Source organism: Danio aesculapii, chromosome 7 (genome assembly GCF_903798145.1).
Source record: "Danio aesculapii chromosome 7, fDanAes4.1, whole genome shotgun sequence".
In the NCBI taxonomy this organism is placed as follows: Eukaryota; Metazoa; Chordata; class Actinopteri; order Cypriniformes; family Danionidae; genus Danio; species Danio aesculapii.
The window spans coordinates 65,898,195-65,912,990 of NC_079441.1; the positions used below are offsets into that span (position 1 = coordinate 65,898,195).

Here is a 14,796-nt window from a genome sequence, read left to right on the forward strand (position 1 = left end):
AAGTTTTTTTCTCTGAGTTTGGTTGCAATAAAAACTATTTTTATAGTTAATACTATTAGCCCCCTTAAGAAATTATTTTATTCAGTTGGCTACAGAGCAAACAACAACTTGCTTCTTTAACCAAGTTAAGCCTTTAAATTGCACTTTAAGCTCAGTACTATGGAATAAAATAATTATGTACTGTCTTCATTGCAAAGTCAAAAGAAATTAGTTCCATAAATTAGTATATATTTTTGTAAAATACTGACCTGGAACTACCCTAACATCTGACAATTTGCCTTGTGCGTCATTCTGTGGGTTACAGTTGGCTTATCCAGTTGATCCAAATCAACATTCCCTTTGTGCCAAAGTACAATATGCATCCATTAGGCTATTAAATTACTGGCTTCTGTTTGACAGCCAATCAACAGGAAGAATTCAGTTGTCATTTCAGAGGCTGATGGATTTAAATACCCTTTATATAGAGGATGTGTCCTCTTTATGTAGAAGAGCTAGACATGGATAGCAGACTCTTTACTTTAGTATTTCTGGTTGGTATCCTCGCACTATCTGAAGGTTTTTCTTGCTCAGAGAACCAGCAGTCTTTTGAGAGCTCCTGCTTTGAGTTTGTGGACCTGCAGCTCAGTTTTCTCAACGCTCAGGCTTGGTGTGAGCAGGACGGCGGACACCTCGCCTTCATCCAGAATGATGAAACCCAGCAGTTTCTACAGAAACACCTGCAGAACGAGCGGGAGTGGTGGATTGGGCTCGTGTCTACATCTGACAATCGCATGCTGGACACACAAGAAGGTACACTAAAGGATTGTTTTTTGGAGTTGTAAATAAAACATTGATCTCACTCTCTTTTTTTTTTTTTTTTTTTTTTTTTTTTTTTTTTTTTTTTATTAAACAGTAAATTATTACAGCATAATGACACATTAGGAACTATATAAGGAACATAAAAGATGCCAGGGGGATAAAACAGTAAAGAAGGGGAAAAAATACAATAGATTGAATAAGAGATACATATAACGTAAAGCTTAAAATAAAAATACACAATATTAAGAGTGTAAGTAAATCAAAACGAAGTACCGCTTTTTACAGGGGAATTTTAAATAGGGCATGACAAGATAATGTTTTCCTAGCCTTAGTGTTTCCTGAACCGGAAAGTGTTTCAAAGTATTGTTTCAGTTCTTTTATGAATACCTTAAAAAGTGGTTTATTATTGGAGAATTTGCATTTATGGATATGATATTTAGCAAGTAAAAGTAAAAGATTTATGAAGTAGAACACTTTTTCTGTACTACTGTCTGTGTCAATAAAACCAAATAATACATTTTCCCAAAGCAAAGAAAAATTGGAATATATAAACTCAATTACAAATTTGCAAAAGTTACCCCAAAATGTTTTTGTGTAGGAACAATACCAAAATAAATGTACAGTTGTTTCTTCTTTTAAATTACAGAAAGTGCACACTGTGTCAATATTCAATTTAAATCTTTTTAAATAGCTACTCACTGGGTAGAATCTGTGAATTAATTTAAAAGACACTTCTCTGACTTTGTTCACAATAAGATATTTGTGTGGCAAAAGCCAAACTTTTCTCCAATTTGAAATATTTGTAAAATTGCTCCAGTAAGTAATAACATATGATTTTGCAACAACTTCTTTCTGAAACAAAATACGGATTGATTTGTTATTTGAGTTTGGAACAAGACAAGCTTTGCCCACTGTTGTTTCAAATGGATCACAGAGAGATGGTGTTATACATAGAGTTCTGTTCAAGCCTTTAAACAGTGTAATAATTCCTGCAGGAACAGCATCAAATACAATGGCAAATTCTTTTGGTGAGACAGGAAAATTGAACTTCTGTAAGAACTCATAATATGATAGCAAAAAACCATTTTCATTAAAGAGATCATGAACTAAAATAATTTTTTTATCATACCAACTCTGAAGAAATAAGGATTTGTTTTTGTAGAGTATATTGCGGTTATTCCAAACAAAAAAAGAGTGTGGAGAAAAGTTGTGTTTATAGATAAGAGACCAAGCAAGAAGCATTTGCTTGTGAAATGCCGAGAGCTTTACGGGTAACTTCTCAATATTATAATGACACAGGGAGAGAAAGTTCAAGCCACCCAGCTTTGAAAAAATATAGTTAGGGATATAATTCCAAATCGATGTGGGGCACTTTAAAAATTGTTTCATCCAATTAACTTTAAAGGTGCAATTTAATGTATTAAAATCTAAAAAATTTAGTCCTCCATTTTCATAGGTGTTCATCACAACTGTTTTCTTAATGTAATGTGTACGATTTCTCCAAACAAAGTTAAATAATAACTTGTCTATTGTTTTACAAATTTTGTTTTCTAATTGTAAGACCAAAGCAGCATAGACTAATCTGGATAGACCTTCAGCTTTAGTAAGTAGCACTCTTCCATTTAAAGAGATATTTCTTTGAAGCCACTGATTAAGTTTTTTATGAGTTTTTTCTATAATTGGAGTAAAATTATCACTACAGTGTATGGATTCATTTTTGGTTATAACAATTCCTAAATAAACTACTTTTTCTTTAATCGGGATATTGCAAATAGAGGGAGCATCACAATCTTTCACAGATAATAATTCACATTTGGCAATATTCAGGTGTAAACCAGATGCTTCTGAAAATGTATTTATTACTCCTAAAGCTATGGCAACTTGATCACTATTTTTTAAAAAGAGAGTAGTGTCATCCGCTAACTGACTGACAATCACTTCCCTTTCTGCTATATTGATGCCTAAAAGATCACTTTGTTTAATATGATCTGCTAATAATTGTGCAGCCAGTAGAAATAAATAAGGAGAAATGGGACATCCTTGGCGTATGCCCCTTTTAACATCAAATCTAGTTGAAGTCCCATTTTTCAGTTTAATTGAGCTGTTAGCATTACTATAAAGAGTTTGAATTGCGTTACAAAAAAATGGACCAAACCCAAACCTTTTAAGACTGAGAAAAATAAAATTATGTTCAAGGGTATCAAAAGCTTTATAGAAGTCTAAAAATAATATATAACTTTTCTCAGAAATCAAGTGGGAGTAATCGAGAATGTCCAAAACTAGTCTGATATTGTTAGCAATATGTCTATTCTTCATAAATCCTGATTGGGTTTGATCAATAACTGAGTCTAATATATCTTTGAATCTTTCAGCAAGAATTGCTGCAAATATTTTATAATCATTATTTAATAGACATATTGGTCGCCAATTATCAATAAACAAGAGATCTTTATTTGACTTTGGGACAAGTGTGATAAGACCTTGATTCATAGTTGGTGGCAATTTGCTATTGGAAATACTCTCATTAAATACATGCAGTAAGAAAGGCGCCATCTGTTGGGCAAAAGTTTTATAAAACTCTGATACCATCCCATCTGTTCCAGGGGATTTATTATTTTTTAAATGGTTGATGGCATCCAATATCTCTTTACTAGTTATGGGCTTGTCACAAAAAATCTTATCTTCTAATGAGATATTTTTAGGATTTTTTAAGGATGATAAAAATGAGGATGTTAATTGTTCTGAGTAGTTGGAAGTGTATAAGTTACTGTAAAACATAGAGCAATATTTAGATATTAATTTAGAATCAGAGGTAACTGTTCCATTAATATTAAGCTTGTTTATAGTATTGTGATTTGCACGCTGCTTTTCTAATCGAAAAAAATACGCGGAATTCTGCTCCCCCTCTTCAAGCCACTTTTTCCTAGAACGAATAAATGCACCCTCGGCTTTTTTCTTATAAATCTCATCTAATTTGTTCTGTAATTCTATTAGATCAAGTTGGTCATCATCAGATAAATTATCCACCCCTTTCTCTATAATGGAAGAGATGTGGGCTATGATATCCTTTTCCTCGGCCCTTCTAGTCCGTACACACATATTGCTAAATGATCTTAAGAATTTTGCAGATTCATATTTAAACAATTCCCAGTTTTTACCGAAAGATTGTTCTGCGGTTGCTTTATTTAAAAAATATTTAAGTAAACGGTTAATTTCCGTAATAACTTGTTTGTTCTTTAGACATGAGCTATTAAGCTTCCAATATGATGTTCTCCCATTTACGTTTTCAGACGTACATATATTAATCTTTATTGCAATTGCTTTATGATCTGTCAGCGGGGTGGGATGAGTAGATAAAGAGATGTCCATTTGGTTTAGGTCCTTTGATACTAGCCAGTAATCAATGCGTGAATAATTACTAAGATTTTTAGTGGACCAAGTAAATCCCGGATCATCAGGAAATTTTTGCCTCCATGTATCGATCAATTCGTATCTATCCATTAATAGTTTTATTTTTGTAGTCGCGGAGGAATCTTTGCCAGGTGGCCACCGGTCCATTTGACTATTAAGAGTGATATTAAAATCTCCTCCAATTATGATATGCGCATTAGGAAATTTAGTCAACCAATGTTTAATTTTATTATCTAATAAATCAAGCAACTGGACATTCTGTGCATTGGAATTATATCCGTAAATATTAATAATCAAAAACGTTAGGTTAACAATAGAAATTATATGAATGAGAAAGTGGCCATTGCTATCACCTTCTGAGTGCAAAATGTTGCCATTAAAACGGTTTAGTGCAGTCATAATACCAGCAGAACGCTCGGAACAGTTGGAAAACCATACATCATTCCCCCATTGGGAACGCCAATAATTAGAGTCTTCTGGTACAGAGTGTGATTCTTGAAAAAAACAAAAATCTGTTTTAAATTGTTTCACAAACAAGAACAGTGCTTTACGTTTTAAGTTGAAACGCAACCCCCTGGCATTTAAAGATAGTATAGAAAAAGACATAAACAGTCAACTTGAAAGAATAAGAATATTGAGACGAATGTCACTTGAGAGAAAAATGTTCTTTCAATAACCGAACGAAGCACCATATTACGAATAGAGGTACGTAAAGACAATAAAGAATATAAACTAATTAAATATAAAGAACTGAGCAAAAAGAAGTCTTGCAAAGTCACCGCCTATGCATTGAGTAACGTTAGAAACATAAAAAAAGGCATGTAATAAGCAGCAACAAGTTTAAGTCATTTTATCCCCGTTTTCTTTATCATTCTGCGAACCATCCTCAATCTGATGAAGACGAAGCTCAACGCCCCCAATGAAAGCTCGCGCCCCGACAAAGTAGGCAGATTTGCCCTCGCTGCGTGCCTTTTGAATTGTAGGCCAAAACTTGGCTCTAGTATCCTTGACAGATTGAGGAAGATCTTCAGCAAATCTCAGGCCTTTTTCTCGTAGAAACGAGTCGTTCTTCGCTGCAGCCCATATCGCATCCCGATGTGTTCTTGACAGAAAGCGAAGTATGATTCCTCTTGGTCTAGCGACTCCTGGCTTCTTCTTTCCCAGACGATGTACGACATCAATCACCTCTGTTAATTTGCTTTGTTCTTGAGGCAGAATGGTCTGGCATATTTTGATGATTTCAGATTTAACATCTTCGACTGATTCCGGTAACCCGTGCATTTTCAAATTCCATCTTCTCGAGTAATTTTCCAACTCCGTTATTCTGTTTTTCAGCTGAGTAACCGTCTCCTCTTCATTCTTTAATCTCCTCTCCACTTTCTCAATCCGTGTCTTCGCATCCTTTATTTCGTTACATGCAAAATCAATTGTCAGCTTTAAGCCTTCTATTTTCATGGAGTTTTCACCTACCATCTTTTCAATGGCATCTGATCTTGTGTTGATTAATGTCGAGAGAGTATCGACAATGTCTAAGTTAGACGGGGAAACTGCACACTCTTCTTTAAGGAGAGCTTTTTTAGATGCAGGAGGTTTGCACGGTGTTGCAGGATATGATGGAAATTCCTCTTCTGAAAGCATCAGAGACAGGTGACCGACTGTGTTAGCGTAGTCATGGCAGTTAGACATGAGGGGGTTAATTAAATCTGTCGCGGCAGCTTGTTTAGCAGCCTTCATCGTTCTCTTCTTTTCCCGTGACGACATGTAGATGATAGATGACTATTTAATAACAGTTAGAGTCTACCCAGGTTCTTTACCGTGTCTTCTTTTTTTGATATTATAGTTTTGGTGCAAGCGCTCGGTAAATAAAGTGTGATCAGGTCGCCATCTTGGTCCCGGATTTGATCTCACTCTCATATGTGATATAAAGTTACAAAATCTGTCACTGGTGCAGTCCTGACAGGTCCTTAAAGGTGCATATTAATATCTAAAAGTACAAACGTGTACAGTTATTAGGTCTTTTGTGAATTTTTTCCCCCAAATATTTCCCAAATGATGTTTAACAAAGCAGGGAATTTTTCACAGTAATTCCTATAATATTTTTTCTTCTGGAGAAAGTATTATTAGTTTTATTTCAACTAGAATAAAAGCAATTTTTAATTATTTTTTTATCTGTTTATTTAACTTTTAAAGATATAACAAAATAATTTTACAGAGAAATTTAAACAAATATTATTACCACATCTACCATCTAAACATGTTTAAATTACCTTTATCTAAGAGAGAAAAATCGGGTGCTCCGGTATCCCCCACAGTCCAAAGAAATGTACAGGTGAATTGGGTAGGCTAAATTGTCCGTAGTGTATGAGTGTGAATGAGTGTGTGTGGATGTTTCCCAGAGATGGGTTGCGGTTAAAAGAGCACCTGCTGCTTAAAAATGTGCTGGATAAGTTGGCGGTTCATTCCGCTGTGGCGACCCCGGATTAATAAAGGGACTAAGCCGAAAAGAAAATGAATGAATGAATGAAAATTTATTAATTAAATAAAAAAACAACTGTACAGAATACACATATACCTTGGTAACCCAATATTACAAACATTAATCCTTATACAAAATACTTAATTATATTTGCTTTGCAATTGAAAGAGCCTAAGATTTAGATTGACAGTTTGTTGAGACACTGACATGTTCAGAAAAGAAAATTTTGGGTCCCATGTTTCAGAAAAAGCCCTAGTATTGCCATATATTGTAAACCTGATTTTTTCCAAATGGATGAAGCTTATTGCATCTCACAACCATTTGTCAAAACTCTAAGGAAATATTTGTTTCCATAATAAAAGAATACAATGTCTTGCTAGTTTACATTTTTTTATACCATTTTAAGGTCAATATTACTAGCCCCCTTAAGGGATATTTGTTTTCAGTTGTCTACAGAATAAACCATCATTAAACATTTATTCATTCATTTTCTTTTTGGCTTAGTCCCTTTATTAATCTGGGGTCACCACAGCGGAATGAACCGCCAACTTATTCAGCATATTTTTTATGCAGCGGATGCCCTTCCAGCTACAACCCATCAGGGGATACATACATACACACTCATTGACGCACATACGCTACAGCTAATTTAGCTCACCCAATTCACCTATAGCACATGTTTCTGGACTTGTGGGGGAAACCGGAGCACCCGGAGGAAACCCACATCTCATCACAATTTGGCTCACCCAATTCACCTATATATATATACAGTCTTTGGACTGTGGGGGAAACGGGGGCACCCGGAGGAAACTCACGCCAACACGGGGAGAGAATGCAAACTCCACACAGAAATGCCAACTGACCCAGACCCAGACTCAAACCAGATATATATTATTATGCTGATGTAAAATACACTTCTTTCTCTCTTTATTTATTTATTTATTTATTTATTTATTTATTTATTTATTCATTCACACATTTACTCATTTATTTATTATTTATTCATACTTTTTGAATTTATTCTAAAAATATACGATTACTGTTTAAATTTACCTGCGTCATCTTCTCTGTCCTCAGATGGTTTGGTGTGGTTAGATGGTTCAGATGTGATTTACTCAAACTGGTTCAGTGGATCGAGATTCAACACGGGTTGTGGATTCATCCACACAGACTCTGGATTTCTCTGGAAGACCACGAGCAACTGTAGTCAAGAATTACCCTTCATTTGTGAGTTTGGTAAGTTTCATGCTATCTTTTATTCATATAAAATGTTTGAAGTGAAAAAAAGATTTCACTGCTCACTGATGTAACAATAACATTCAGAACTTTGGAATAATTCAGGTTTTTATAATGTTTTGGATTTCATTATATTGCAAAATATTGTGACAAAAAACTGTAGTAACTATAATAAATACTATAATGTTTTAAAAATACACTATATTAAAGTGTATCACACTGTATATATTGACTTTGTTAATTAATGCACATCATACTGTAGTATTGACTATAGTAAGCTGACAAGCTATTATAAATACTGTAGGATACTTTGGGTTTCACTCACTACAGTAAACAGGTGTATTGTTGTATAATCTAGTCATAGAAACTACAGTATTGGGTCATTAGTTTATATTGTTGATGGATTAGTTTATATATTAGTTTATATTGTTGATGTTCATAGCAGCTATAGATTAACAACAACAGATTACGTCAAGTACTTTACTATAGTATGCTTTTTATTTAAAGTAAGAAAAAAAAAGCTTTTAGATATATAATGTAGGGCGTTACTATAGTATTTTGTTTTTTACGTTGGATACTATTCAAACTACAAATAGTATAATTTGTTAATGATTATTAAATATCATACCTAAATTCTGAACTTAATCAAGATGGTTAAAATCATTTTAATAAATAGATTTTAATTGTTTTTATTTCTTAAGCATGCTTACATTTGATGTTTCTCATAAATATGTTGTTTTAAACTGATGTATTGTCATCATTGATCATATTAATTAAGTATACTGTTAACAATTTCCTGTAGAATCTACAGTAACATACTGGCAGTAGTTTGCCAGTAACTTACTGTAAATCAATTACAGCAAAAAAAAAAATACAGCTACTGTATTTATATGTACAGTACAATTTATTTTATTCACATTGTTGTATATATATTTATATAATTGTATGTATATCTTTACTGCAAAACCTTAAAATAGAGTAACATACTGCATAACTGTCCTACGGTAAAATACAGTTCATATTACAGTTAAATACTGTGTAATTTACCCAAAAAAAAATCATTATCAGTTTACCATTTAGAAATATTGAATTTTGATGTGTTACTAGAATTGGGTTACTACCTGTCATGTGTGGACAGCACTACCCTGCAGTGCAGCTCAGCTCAAGTGATCGAGGTTGAAGCGAGTTATTTTGGCAGGAGGACGCCACATTATTGCAGGAGAGCCATTCCAAACTCTGTGACAGATTCACTGGAGCAGTGCGGCTGGATCAGTGTGCTGGATACAGTAGCAGGTACTTTCTATTAAAGTGATAGTACACCCGAAAATGAAAATTTCATAATTTACTCACCCTCAAGTGGTTCTAAACCTTTATGAATTTCTTTCCTCTGTTGAACACAAAGCAAGATACACTTAAATATATATATATATATATATATATATATATATATATATATATATATATATATATATATATATATATATATATATATATATATATATATATATTGTAAGCTTGTTTGAACTACTTATTTAAAATGAGCTCATTCACAATTTCAATGTAAGTAAGTTAACTAAATTGACTTGTGTCGGACAACATGAAGGTATTGTGTGGAAAAAAACAGCCATTGATACCCATATTTCATGCAATATCTGTTATTTTATGTGCAATATGCATACATTTATGTACATTTAACTTGTGTGTACAATATGTCAAATTTGATACCTTATGTGTAACTGTTTATCATGTACTGTAGTTTTAGATAAAGTGTGTAACATGTAATTTGTGTATTTTATAGACATCCCACAGGTTCCAATGACAATAAAGATATTCTATTCTCTTCTATTCACTGGTAGACTTTGCCACAATTTTACAGTTATTTACTGCAAAAATAGTAAAAAACCACATACATACTTTATGGTTCACTACTGTAATATGCATACATTGTGGGTCATTTTAAAAGTTTTACAGTAACTTACTGCATGTTAGGAATTTGCGGTATTCTACTGTAATCAAAGTAATCAAGTACTGCTACTAGTAGAATGACAAAAGTCACTTGTTTGGAATTTATTAAATTCAAACTAGTAAATACTAAAAATAAAGGTTTTGTGCTGCTCATGTAAAATGTAAAAGTACTGTTAAAAATGTCCTACTGTAAAATTCTAATGCTGTAAAGGGCATTTTACCATAAAAAAAGTTGCGGTAAGGCTATTTTACTGTTAAATGAAATTGTGGTAAGGCCCTGCTACTGTAAAACACATTTGCAGGTAAGTTACTGTAAAAGGGCTGTTGTGGTAAGTGTTGGCAACAGTGTTGCCAGTAAGTTACTGCAAAAATACAATAAAATGTCTAACAGTTCAATTCAATTCACCTTTGTTTGTAGAGCGCTTATACAATGTAGATTGTGTCAAAGCAGCTTCACATAAAGGGTCATAGTGAATAGGAACAGTGTAGTTCAGTTTGTAGTGTTTAAGTTCAGTTCAGTTTAGCTCAGTTCAGTGTGGTTTAAAATCACCACTGAGAGTCCAAATACTGAAGAGCAAATCCAACGATGCGCAGCTCTATAGATCCCGAACCATGCAAGCTAGTGGCGACAGCGGAGAGGGAAAAAAAACTTCACTAATTGGCGAAAGTGAAGAAAAAAAACCTTGAGAGAAACCAGGTTCAGTTGGGCACGACCATTTTAATTTCTCCGCTGGCCAAACGTCTTGTGCAGAGCTGCAGTCTCAGTGGCGGAGGCTGGAAGCTGGCCTCAGCGAAGACTCGTCTGTCTCTGAAGCGTCACAGGAATCAGTCTCATGTTCTCCACTCTTCCATGACCACCACAGAAGCTGCTCAGCATACGGCCTGGTCCAGGATATGGAAACCTTGGGATCATCTCGTCGTTGGTCTTGGATCGAATCAGTGACTCTGCATAGTCTGAGGGCCTCGGAAAGAGTATCCTCAGGTGGAAATGGATAATAAAGAAAATAATTAGCGTAGCTGCTGTTCATAGTGTATATAAACAAGATGCAGAACCTGTGTGGAAGCCCGCTAAGTGGTGCACTGAGTGTATGCTTTACTAAACAGATAGGTCTTTAATCTAGTTTTGAATTGGGAGAGTGTGTCTGAGCCTCGGACGTTATCAGGAAGGCTATTCCAGAGTTTAGGAGCTATAAATGAGAAGGCTCGACCTCCTTTACTCGACAGTGTAGTTGGAATAAAAATACTATGGAAGCCAATGGATGCTGCTTTCCAACATTCTTCAGTATATCTTCCTTTTGTGTTCAACAGAAACTCAAACAAGTTTAAAACAAGTCATGGATGAGTAAATGATGACAGTTACATTTGTTTGGGTGAACTTTTAACTTAACATCATGATACCTTCTCACCACCTGACAAAGAATGAAGATGTTTTTTATGTGGTACTTCTAATATGATGCTTTTGTGAAGCATCTGAATGCGGAGCAAACAACATTTAATCTGAAATGTAAACAGAGCTCATTATTATTATTACTACCCTAAATGCCAAAGCTGATTTTTTAGAACGACATTATAACTGATGTAAAGTAGGACAACAAACCAAGCAAGACAAAAGAGAATGGCTACTAATGGACCTGCCATTATATAAATAGCTCCTGTAATTGAATGGTAAACATATATAAACTAGGCTATTTGATTGTTGATTATTCATGTAATGCATTAAATGTACTTTAGCATTGTTGTCAAAGTGCTTACAGTGACTATTCTATTCTATTGTTAATGTTGTTTTGACTGGCTGGAGTAATGAATAGTATTGTGGATGTTTGCTGTCTTTCTCAGAGCTCTGCGATGGACATCAGGTTTGCACGGCTGATGTTTCGTCTTTCAGGGAACCGTGTCCTGTGCTGGGAAGTTACCTGTTGGTGGAATACAATTGCAAAGACCGTGAGAGCTATTTTATATTGACTCTTTTACATACAGTAGGTCTATTCACTTTCCATCTAATGGATTCGTCACCATGGGTAAATGACAAACAAACAAGGTAAAAATCAAAACTATATGTATTAGCAGGGTTCAAACTGTCTTGGAAAAGCATGTCATGATTTTGCCAAGTACGATGCGATCCTGGATTAACATCTATGTTGATTCTGGAACATCATTTTTGTCTGAAAATGTAATCCATGTCTATTCCCTACCCTTAAACCCAACCATAACTGTAATTTATTCCCAAAATCAGACATAAACAGTAAACACATCTCTTAATTCTGATTGTAATGATGTTCCAGGATAAAGATGTTAATCCAGGAGCATGTCCTACTTGGTGAAATAAGGTTGGGTGCCTGGAAAACCTGGAAAAGTCATGGAATTTTGTAAAGTCATTTTCCAGGCTTGCAAAACGTTTTGGAAAAACAAATAAATCCAAAATGTTTTGTAAAAGTCGTGAAAATTTACACAAGTATTATTATTATAATACTATTATAATAACTATTAATAATTATATTATTATTACAACTAAAATATTTTCAAACAGACAGCAAGATATATTCTAAAAACTATTTTACAAATATAAAAATAAACTACATTGGTTTCCCATTGCTGGGTTGCAGTTGGATAAGTTGGCGGTTCATTCCGCTGTGGGGACCCCTGATTAATAAAGGGACTAAGCTGAAAAGTAAATGAATGAATAGAGTGTCACATATTTTTTGATATGCTGAAATAAATTTGAGCGTGCATTTTTTCTTATTTATCACGTGTAAGTAGACATTACATGAAACATTAGGTCATGAATATTTACCTGAAAGTTATGGAAAAGTCATGGAAAAGTGCTGGAATTTTAATAGTAAAAAGGTGTATGAACCCTGTGTTAGCCTTGAATAGTAAATTAGAACAAAATAATGTCAAACAAGTAATAAAATATATCTACACTATAAGGTTATTAAACATTCTGCTCACCAAGACTGCATTTATTTGATCCAAAAATACAGTAAAATTGTATCATATATAATATCATTACAATTTTAAATAACAATTTTTCTTATTGAATGTTTATTATTGAATGTGCACTTAACGAAAGCTGAATTTTCACATGATCCTTCAGAAATCCTTATAATATGTTGATTTGCTCTTTATTATGATCAATTATTGTTGGTGTAAAATTGCTAATAATGATTTTTACAATTATCAGTGCTAAACATTTTTTTGTCTTGTTTTTAAAGTATAATGGAAACTGTGATGCATTTTAGTTTTAGGTTTCTATGATAAAAAGAATGTTCAAAAATAAATTGTTTCCATTATAAATACATTTATAATATTAAAATAAAGATAGCTGTAAAAGAAAGTGTGTGTGTGTGTGTGTGTCTCTCTCTCTGTGTGTGTGTGTGTGTGTGTGTGTGTGTGTGTGTGTGTGTGTGTGTGTGCGTGTGTGTGTGTGTGTGTGTGTGTGTGTGTGTGTGTGTGTGCGTGTGTGTGTGTGCGTGTGTGTGTGTGTGTGTGTGTGTGTGTGTGTGTGTGTGTGTGTGTGTGTGTGTGTGTGTGTGTGTGTGTGAAATCTCCGCAGAGCATCAGAGAAGAGTTTATTTCTATTCACCACAGTTCCAAATATGGTCAAAACTGAGTTATTCATTCTAGGGGTACATTCGGAGGTTATAAATAAGCATATTAAATAATTTCAGTAGAATTTATGCATGTACCTAAGCTTTACTCTGCAGGCACGGCACCTTTAAAGGGCTCCTATTTTACCCCTTTTTCAAGATGTGAGATAAGCCTTTGGTGTCTGTACAATTTCAGCTCCAAATAGCCATCAGATCATTTAATATACCCTGCTGAAAAATTTGGGGTCAGAGGAAATTGTAGCTGTTTTTGTAGCCTTTGCCTTTAAATGCAAATGAGCTGGTTCTCCCCGCCCACTGTTTCCACAGTTTCTGCTTCTCAGATAAACAGCAGTCAGTGACGGACAGACACCAGTGAAGCAGAGATCCACTTTCTGAATTTCACAGTAAGATTGAAGCAGGAAGATGCTAATGATCATTTGATGGATTCGTTGTGGAGTTTATTCAATTTTTATGCAACGATGTGTCACACACAAATGTGGTTACAAAGATCACAGAACACTAGACATGGACCGGTAAAAGATTCTGATGGTATGATAACCTTGGAGGAAAATATCACGGTTTTGCGGTATTGTGATTACGGCTCTAAAATATATTATTTTTAAATGTCTGGGTAAAAAACAAAACCTTTTTTCCACTTTGAACACAATATATTTTATTTTAAGAGACCTTTAAAATAATTTGGAGCAGTAAACTTGTCCGACTAAATAATGAATCATTAATCATTGACTTTTGCCACCTTCATTAGTTTCATAAAACATTGATTTCTTTACAATTTAAAACGGCATCTTTAGATATCTGTTCTGAGATACTGTTGTCCTAAAAAAAAACAAAAAAATGTTAATAAAAAAATCTTACATATACCATATAGCAGAAAAGTTTGCCGGTTTTAAAACCTTGACTTTTCCAAACCGCGGTATACCTTGAAAACGGTTATCATCTCATGCCTAAAGCACACATACACACATTTAACTTTGCACTGTTTTTGCACATCTACTTGCAGCAAATGTGACAGGATACAAGCTAATATACACTGCTGTATGGATGTCCATAATACTACACCCACAAACCAAGACTCCTGTTGTGTGAATTAAGCATATAGGTGTACTGACACTATGGAGCTGTGCTGATTCCAGTGGTTTTGACCCAGCAAAGACACAATGTCATAAGACATTAATATTAGGTTACATTTAGGTCGCCAGCATCTAAGGACAACGTTATTTTGATGTGCAAAAACGACATCAAATGACATTGATATTTGGTTGATTTAAGGTTGTGTTGGAAAGTGACCAAAATCCAACGCCG

General features: G+C 34.1%; 1 protein-coding gene across 1 annotated transcript in view; it reads left to right on the plus strand.

The window, feature by feature from the left end:
- Positions 1-497: 497 nt before the first annotated feature.
- Positions 498-14,796, plus strand: part of pkd1l2b (polycystic kidney disease 1 like 2b) — a 78,479-nt gene continuing 64,180 nt past the window's right edge. The window contains exons 1-4 of the mRNA XM_056462370.1: positions 498-789; positions 7,763-7,921; positions 9,029-9,214; positions 11,723-11,827. Coding sequence (XP_056318345.1) covers positions 498-789; positions 7,763-7,921; positions 9,029-9,214; positions 11,723-11,827 — 742 coding nt within the window. The remainder of the gene's footprint in view (positions 790-7,762; positions 7,922-9,028; positions 9,215-11,722; positions 11,828-14,796) is intronic.